This window comes from Trematomus bernacchii, unplaced genomic scaffold, assembly GCF_902827165.1.
Source record: "Trematomus bernacchii unplaced genomic scaffold, fTreBer1.1, whole genome shotgun sequence".
NCBI classification, from domain to species: Eukaryota; Metazoa; Chordata; class Actinopteri; order Perciformes; family Nototheniidae; genus Trematomus; species Trematomus bernacchii.
Genome location: NW_022987739.1, coordinates 10,669,021 through 10,678,473, shown reverse-complemented (window position 1 = coordinate 10,678,473; position 9,453 = coordinate 10,669,021). Strand labels below are relative to the sequence as shown.

Here is a 9,453-nt window from a genome sequence, read left to right as displayed (position 1 = left end):
GAATGTGCTTTTTTCCATTCCATCTTCATTTATTGCAGCCATCTCAAACTTCCTTAAACATGCCTGACTCTTTTTCCCTCCGTAAATCAAGGACAGTGGGGAGGACGAGGTGTGATTGCTTTCACACCCAGGAAGTAATCACACCAGACCTGCCACAGCTCTGATTAAGACTGATAAATATCGACAAGCAGTTAATGAGATGTCAGGCAGGAACAAGGCCCTTCCCTTCATGCCTACCGGTGACATCAATGGAGAGCAAAAATGACCTCGACTTGGCAATGTCATGACCATCTTTCTTGTGTGCAAAGCACAAGCTATTAATTATCTTTAGCTGGTGAGCAAGATTATCGATGGTGCAGTTTGACTATTCCCATCAAAGCAATAGTGGACAGCAGATGCTTGTTGGGATATTATTCTTCATAATTAGATCAGCTAAACTGAGAATGATTATTGCAAATTTGTATTCGGTACAAGGATTCTTTTTTCAATTGATAGGTCCAGACAGACAGGTAGTCCACAGATGGCTCCTGCAGGCAGGTCAATTAACCGATTAAAAGATGATCTTATATGTGTGTCCTCCAATTGATTGTGCTGCGCATACAGGTCGATGCCCATCCTTGAGTTTAGAGTCCATACCTTATCAATACAATTTGAGTACCCACAGTTTAACATTTCCATATTGAAATCATTATGTTTTTGGTCAGCATACTGCACTGTTTTCATGAATAGTCAACGTGCCTGAAGCCTTTTGCAAACATAGCAGTGCATAAAAACTCTCTGTAACACACAAACATAAGCCTGCTAGACGTCTGCTGAACTGTGAGAGAGGACACAAGCTCAGCAGCTCAGCAGGGGGCTGGAAGAAAATATAATCATTATCTCACAGAGCATCGTATGCATTGCTGTATGTGTGAGCTCCATTCCCCTGAGCAGCAGACCCACGTCGGTGCAGTTTTATGCTAGGCCATGTGATTTATGCGTCATGTGTTAGTATTACGCTCCGTTTACAGTGAATTAAGTCTCTATCTTGATAACTGCAGCCATGAGAACATCTTATCATTCCACAGCGGCATTTTGATACGCTTGTTCAGTGGCCTCGCCATACCTGAAGGCTCCCATACCTCTCACATGTGACAGATTCCCACCAACTGTCCAGCTTTGACCGTGAACTCCAGGTCACCCCGCGGTCCCCGGGCACAGTCCTGTTGAATATTGTTTCCCTGGCAGACATACTCAACCCATCAGACAGAATGAACATGCAGCTGCACCCAAACACCCAACAATAGGATGCTTGTTCTTGGGCAGAAAAGGTTGGGTCCCCCTTTTGTGGAAGGGGGTGATGTGAGCGGGTGGTCAAATATGTCAGGGGTTTGCAGTAGGATAATCCTTTGTGACGTTCCATTGAATAGAAACGAAGCATCAGAAGCATTGAACAAAGTGAAAAATGTGTTTTTCAACTATGTTAATATTTATTTACTATACATACCGTAGCTATTCGAAATTAAGCATCCCTTTGTTCTTCAAAAAACACGTATTTCTAAAATATGTCTTATATGGGTCACAGTATGTAATAATAATGCTCACCAAGACCCACTTCCTAATTCATTTATTCACACTCACGAAAGGCTAAAAGGCAAACAAATTGGAGAAATAAGCTGAAATTGGTGCAACATAATGAATGTATTGTAAAAGCAAGGAATTAATCAAATGCCAAAAACCTTGGGAAGTGATAATCAGTTCAATCAGGTCTGCAAGACAGTGCATGTGTTAGAAAGATGGTGGAAAGGAAAGGAAATTGAAAAGAAAAGCGTGGTGTGTGGAGAAAGTCTGGAATGAGCTGCTAATCAAACGGGACATTTCATTAGCATTGTCATGACAAACAGCATAATAATAACATAACAAAATATAACAACAACAACAAGAATGTGATGTATGACACACTGAAACTGACATTTCACAGATGACCAATTTATGGAAATGAATAACACATGTAAGTCTTGTATTTCTACGATTGTAGAGTTATGCAGTATTCTTATATTTGTGTGGTTGTTGTTTGTTTTATAGGATTTGTAACGCAACGAAGAAAACAAAGGTGCAAAAAAACACGAAGGCACACACACACAAGTGTTTGCCAATTAGCAAGTTGGTTGCGTGGTTGGAGTGGTAATTAGGCTTTCCAGTCGGCTGGTGTCTGTGTACAGCTTAGCTGAGACAGGTCCGAAGCTAAACGCCTCGCTATTTGTCCAGCAATTATGTCAGGTCCCCATGTCACAGTACAGACGTGACCAATTAGCTGTGCCAAGCTGAAGTGAAAGAGACGGATTATGGCAGAAGAGATGGGAGAGGATGAAGAAGTAGACAGAGAACGAGTGTGGGGGTGTTAGTGGGAAGCTAGTAAACGGGGGACAGCGAGGGATTGTCTGTAAGGAGAATAAAGGGAGACAGAGTTTGGCTTTGGAAATGAGGGGGAAGGAGTGGGTAAGGAAGGTTTAAGGGAGCGGATTATTTATTTTTTCTGTTGCTTTGTGATCATGTTTTGCATTGATCCTCGTCCTGACCGACATGTGGCAAAGACATGCTAATGCATTGCGATATTTATGCTAATGGCGCCTCAGGGATAAGAAATTGATCTTAATTGACATCTCAATAATTCCCCTGCGCATTATATGGCATATTTTGATGAAACAGGCCTGCACAGAATCAATATTCTGCAGCTTGGAGTAATGGGACACTATGTCAATAGCTGTAGTAAAGTATACAGTGCTCTAGTTCATCTTGGCATTTGTCCATATTTGCCTCAAACTGACAGATTATACTACGTATTAAGCACTGAAGGAGTATCACCAATCTGGGCTAGTCAAAACAAATCAAAATGGATGATATGGTTCCCAATCTGTTTCAGGATACATGCAGTATCATTGTAAATAATGACATTTCCTCTACATGGGATTGTTAACTTTTATTCTGCCAAAGACTAGCCAAGAAAAAGGAGACTGTTTGGCCGTGAAATGCTGCTGGACATTTAATAAAGTGTGTCCATCGTCTAACAAGAACCGTTAAAAACAAGAAGCTGTAGAAGTTTGGTAGATCTGAGATGAAATGTATTCTGCCTGCTGCAACACAAAAAGAACCCACATAATCCTCTGAAACTTCTCCGAGCGCATCTAGGGGGGAGCGATTCAAAAATATCTGCTCTATCCAGACACCGAGACCACCCATTCCAAGACTCTGTATTTAATTGGACAGGGAAAGGGAGAAGAGGGATGCCAGGGGACAAGGCGAGGGGCAGATGAGGTAGAATCTATGATCTGAGCATCCCTCCTTTTTTGCTGAAAAACAAGACTGTTGGCTCGGTGCCTGCGGAGATGAGAGGAGCTCGTATACATTAGTGGGTTGAAAGACAATATAGGGAGCTTTAGTGTTACATGCCACTGACATGGTTCTATGGATTGCAAACTTTTTGATTTAGTTGTGACGACATGTTTTGAAAACCTTTTTTGGCTGAAAGAACATCAACTCTCATTGTGATGGTAACCTTCGAATAATAGTGCTAATGTTCGGTATTCCTCTGGACAGATGTACAATTAAACTAGGGCTTTTCTCAGCTAAATTTGGCATACTACTTTTACAAAAGTGGTCTTTACCTTGTAGTAGGAACTTCAATAATAGTGAGCACCTTAGCGGCTGAAAGAGCATTATAAATAGATGAACTCTGGGTAACTTTCCCCACGGATCAATATCCATTCATCATACGCCTGTAGCTATCAAGATGAAAGACAGCATTATAAACAAACAGTGTTACTCTAAATGTCCTAAAGCCTTTGCAAAGCAAGGGGGGAAATGCATGCTTAACCTGCCTCAAAATCAAATCAGAGACTTGTACACTGAGCAAGACATTTGCCAAGTTTAATCTGGGAGTTTCAAAATATTTATCTGAAGCAGGTGGTTATCTGAATGGAGTTTCTGGTACCACTTTATCAACAAGACATTTTACTGATAAATGCTGAAAAACAGCATTATGTCCTGGAAATTGTTATAGGAGCAAGAGACGGCCATAAATGATAAGCAATGAAATGTTATGTGTTTGTCTTGGGTGATTCCTCAACTGGAGAACATGAGTGTGATTATGAGCTGGCATGGTACCTTATGGAAGAATAATTAAGTCCACATGGGTGAGTTATCTTTTTAAAAACAAAACAAAAAAAAACTCAGGAGATCGGGTCACATTTCTTAAATAATTTAATTGCAAAAGGGTCTTTTAAAAATATTTCTACAAGAATGCATCATCATTTTTAGTAATTGTTTGTGTATGCCTGCACCATTAAATACATCTTAATGCTTTTCAAAGAGGAATTAACAATTGCATTTCTCAGCACTTTACTCTGTCCCCCTTTGCAGTTCACTATACATTTACTCTCGGAAACATCTCACTTCCTTGTAACAAGAGGAGCTTTCAAAAGTAAACAAAAGACAGATGTGGAGTTAGCTTGTTAGAGGACAGAAGAAAAGACAGTACTGTATATATTTATTCAAAACAGACAACTGAAGAAAAGAAAATTAGAGTTGTTAGTGTATGGTTTACGGGAAGGGTGGGTGTGTTTGATGATCTGTGAAGGATGTAAAATAGGAAAGGAAAGGTGGAAGGAATGTTGGGAAAGTTTGAATCTTATTGGCACACAAAGAGATACCACATCTGAAAAAGCCTAACCTCTGCTGATCAAAGTGTTTCTGTATAAAATAGAAACCTTTTTTTACACACGAACAAACATAACAGTCGATCTTAATTTCAGCAAGCATGTGCAAGAGGGGTTTCTTTCCGATCTGTGAATGTTAAGTCTGAAACACTGCCATGAATGTGTGAAGGATCCACTTAATGATTAATTGTTTTCAGTTGATGTGGTGGCAGTTTAATCATTTTAAGATGCGCTACAGTGCCAGTTGAGCTCATCACTCACGGCCAGTTGAATTTGGTGAACACAACTCCAGACCACAGCGCACCATGTGCACCTCATCAATGGTTCAAGCTCCAAAGCGCTGCCATTTTTCACGAGTGGGCATGTCTGCCATCTGATTGTGTTTAGCCCCCATTTGCCCCCCTCCTCTATTTGTATGCTCATCAGTGTCTTTTTGGTGCCACAAGCGACTCTACAACAGTGGGGCTTAGCTGATTGAATAATTGAGCTCAGTGCAGAAGGGAGTACAATTGAATATTCCTGGGAGACTTTGGGTAAAAGTGAGCTTCTGATTGCATTAATTCTGCTCTTCTCTCATTTCCAAAAGTAGACTCTGTCACTCGTTTCCAATCAAAATAATGTTTTAGCTTTGGGGAGAAACAAAAATAAATCTGCAGAATTATATGAAGACAAATGTTTGCTTAACTAACAAGTATTTTGAGCACATTCTCATCAAAATAATAGATAACGCTGGCAATACAAGCGCTTCTGATTCTCAGCCATCAGAAAACTGCACTTCCACTGGTGAAAACCATGAAGGGATATGAGACTTGAATCCTGTAGTTTGAGAACACAAGAGTCAAATGACTACTTGATTGTGTGCTACAACTGTTACAGGTTTATACGGTACTAGAAGAATTAAAAACGTTTGTATGTAGAATAAGATGAAACAATATAAAACAGGGAACATGTTTTTTTTGCATAATATCCTCCATGGCTTTTTAAAAGGGCTTGAGAGAGGCTGACTAAAGTAAAATGGGAAGACAATGCTTAGCCGCTAACATCATGCTATTATTACACAGCTCACTAATATTATTCACATATTGCATTGATCAGCTCCAACCCCAACAATATGGACTCTGTCTGGAAGATCACAGCAGCGGTGCAGCCCCATCCCACAATCCACTACTATCAAACACCCCTCAGTGAGAAGTACAAATAGTACATTCTCCGTGATGCAGCTGCTATCATTTAGGATGAGGGGGTCTGCAGATTTTCTTCTGTCTGCGTGCCAGGGCTGTTGATCCTGCACTGTACTAATCACGCAGCAGCCTGAGCTGAGACAGGATGATTGCAGGCCAGACAGGAAATGAAGAGAGATAATGATAGGTCAGAACCCTGTATGCCTGCGCTCACTGGATGCTCGTATACTCACAATGCCAGATTGGCTGCTGCATTAATCGAGCTGACAGACAAAGACCAATAGGTTTCTCTTGACAGCTCTGGATTCTCTGATGAGGATCCTGTTGCAGGAAGGCAAACTGCAGGTCTACTGATGGAGCTCTGCCTCTGGGGTGATTGAAATGATTGGTTGCATCATCTCTGAACATTCTCCCTAATGATACCTTAAGAGTTGTACATAATACTCTTCAGTATAAACAGTTTAGGAGGACCCTTTTGTTGGAGGTGATGGTACATAAGACAAATGAAAAACCTAGGTCAACATTTGAGTGGTTTGCAGGAGTATTTGAGTTTAAATTAATGTGACTAGAAGACAATTAGTAACAGCTCAGTGGTTCACAGATGCTCTGTATATTGAGAATGAGAATGGATTGCGGAAGCATCATATCCAGGTCAGGTGGCACACACACTTGAATGCACCTACACCAACACTCACACAACAATGGATGAATAACAAAAGGGCAACATGTTGTCTAACCACGGGTGTTATAGCTCTCTCTCTCCTGACTTTCTCTTTTTTTACTTTTCGTTCCGTTAATTTCACTCTAAATCAAACATCACAACACTTTCATTTTGTCAAAACACCATTTTTCTTTTGTTATTTATAGTATTTTTGTTACAAAACATTTACAGGCTGTTTAGAACAACAACAAAAATACAATATCCAATTTATATGCAATTTATTTTGTTTAATAATCAGCAATTCATTAGGCGAATCCTCTTTGAGTCTCTCTTCCTTCTGATTGTTCCAAGTCCACTGTCCCAAATTCAGTCCATCTGGGGGTTGGTGGGGGGCGGGGATTGGTAGGTGAGGTACAAATAAATACATAGGGCAGGATGTCAAGATATTAAAATAAGAATTTTGATTATTTCTAAATCCAGATGGTGTCCATCATGGTTTCTCTCAGTCTCTGCATTGTACATATATATAGATGTATATATATATATGTTGTGAGTTCATTTTTTGGATTCAATTAAAAAGAATGTTTAACAGTTGTCCACAGAATATAGCGTAGTTGTTTCAGATATATTTGCTCCATGTCACAGTTCAGTTCATGCGTTAATTCTCCACGGTGGCAAATAGCGGAAGCTGTATTGTACAGTATACTTGTGTGCAACTTGACACACCCACACATCCAAGCACACTTAATCACACATACACGCACATATGTGCACGCACGCACACATACAAAAACCGCACACAAAAGGCCAAGTGGTCTTTCTATAGTGTTGCCACAGTCCTCGTCTCCCCTTAATCACATACAGCGTTCACTTGGGGTACTTAGGTTTGACCGGCCATTTTGAAACCACAAATCTCCCAAAAATGTGTAAGAAAGCCAAAAAAAAAGAAGAAAAAAAGTGTGGACGAACAAAAATAAAACACTTGTATGTGTAAAAGAACAGATGATGAGCAGGTGATCCCAAGCTGTGGAGCTATCCTGAGTCACTTCAGGTCAGGGTGAAGAGTTCATCTTGTGACCTATGGAGGATTCAGCAAAAGTGTCCAAAAATGTGGCTGGCCTCCTTTGACCTTTTCGACCTCTGTCATCCTCTTGACCTTTGACCTCAGCCCATCATACATTTTCTTCCACCACCTCACCCTTAACCAGCAAGTGTATAATACACCTTCAATATGAAGATGGAGAATAACACGCGTGCACAGTGAAACCACTGCTATCAGGGAAAGAATGGTCCCGTATGTCCTGTGGGTCCAAAACATCTCGGTTTTTGTTTTCCTTCTTTTGGGAGTGAGCATTTGTTCACTTTTTTTATACCAGGGCGTTCATTTTGTACTGGTTATAACGTTCATCAAAGCTGGGTTGAGAGGTCATGGGGAGTGTGACATTTCAGTTACAGGGCTAAGGCCAACCTCACTAAAACACACATGCATGCAAACGTCAACCCACACCGGAGTTGGTGAGGCACGCATGGGGTATAAGGGGGTTTACTCTTCTTCCTCCTTCAAAAACACACAAATTCTCATTGGATGGAAAAGCAACAATGACGAATAACACAAAATCAGGAACAGGAAGTGGTAGTGAAATAAAGAAAAAAAATTGTCAGAGGCACTGCAAGCCAGTTTTATAGCGTCTAATTGGCAGAGATGGGTCAGGCAGCTAGGGTTTTCCAATGGCTCTCTCTGGCACAGTTCCTCCCCCTTTTTCCTGTCTGGCTGTCCTTCGACTGCATGGGTTTATGTGTCCTGTCGCTCACACCTGGACAGGAAGTGTTTGGTTCATCTGTAGTCTCATGTCCTGAATGCTACCGAGAATCTTCTTCTGATGGCCGGCCAGCGTTACTCCTATCCGAAGCAAGTCCCTGTTGAGAGAGAAAAAAATAAGAACAGGTGGCTCAGTCATAAAAAAGACTTAGAGTAAACATCGCATGAAGGAAGTTGAAGTGCAAATTTTACTTCTCACCCACAAGTAAACACACACTCTACAATGTGGAAACAGAGACCGCAGCATCTTGGCAATAACCCATTAAATGGCTACCAGAGGTTATGTCAACAAAATGGGAACACTCACCCAGCTATAGTTAATGCTTGTCTTAATGCAACATACTTCTGTTTCCCAGCAGATGGGCAAGAGTATGGGAGTCAAAGGGCCATAATGTTATAGTTAATGATTAAAGAGCTAACTTAGCTACTGTTCGGCAGATGGCAGACTTCACAGAGTCTACACCAACCTGCCACTTAGCTACAGAAACAGGGAAGCGGTTTATTTTTTTGTAAGATACAAGACAGATTACTCTGTAAGGAGACTGTCATTCATACTTAGAGTGGTTCTGTGTTCCAGTAAATCAGCTTTAACTTCGTCACTGTTGCACAGTATTCCTCAAAGCTTAAAAATAACCAAGAAAAACTACAGCAAATAAGACTGGAAGATTGTAAATATTTTTTGTAGCTGAGAGCACACATCAGCTAGAGGGCCTTAACCTGTGGTTGACGGTGCAGTGGGAAAATATGAAGACATTGACATACAGTTGACATTACTTCACCCTTAAAAAAGCCTGGGAGAGTACACCTGCTTTGGCTGTCATTAGTCAGACGGCATAATCTAATCAGCACGGCCATGTTGGTTTAACGCTCCACAATTATATCACAAGAACCTCTCTTTTCCGCTCTCTTGTTTGATTTCCCTAGTTGATAGCCAAGGAGAGAGCGGACGGCGTCTGGGGCAGAGATTAGCTCACTGCTGGGGTTCTGCCACAGTCTGCGTCCTCTCCGTTTAGTCACACACACACACACACACACACACACACACACACACACACACACACACACACACACACACACACACACACACACACACACACA

General features: G+C 41.1%; 1 protein-coding gene across 9 annotated transcripts in view; it reads right to left on the bottom strand.

The window, feature by feature from the left end:
* Nucleotides 1–4,221: 4,221 nt before the first annotated feature.
* LOC117495585 (ephrin type-B receptor 3-like) overlaps nt 4,222–9,453 on the bottom strand; it is a 61,603-nt gene continuing 56,371 nt past the window's right edge. For all 9 annotated transcript variants that reach the window (XM_034146893.1, XM_034146894.1, XM_034146901.1 and 6 more), the window contains one exon: nt 4,222–8,453. In XM_034146893.1, coding sequence (XP_034002784.1) covers nt 8,345–8,453 — 109 coding nt within the window. In that variant the 3' untranslated portion in view covers nt 4,222–8,344. The remainder of the gene's footprint in view (nt 8,454–9,453) is intronic.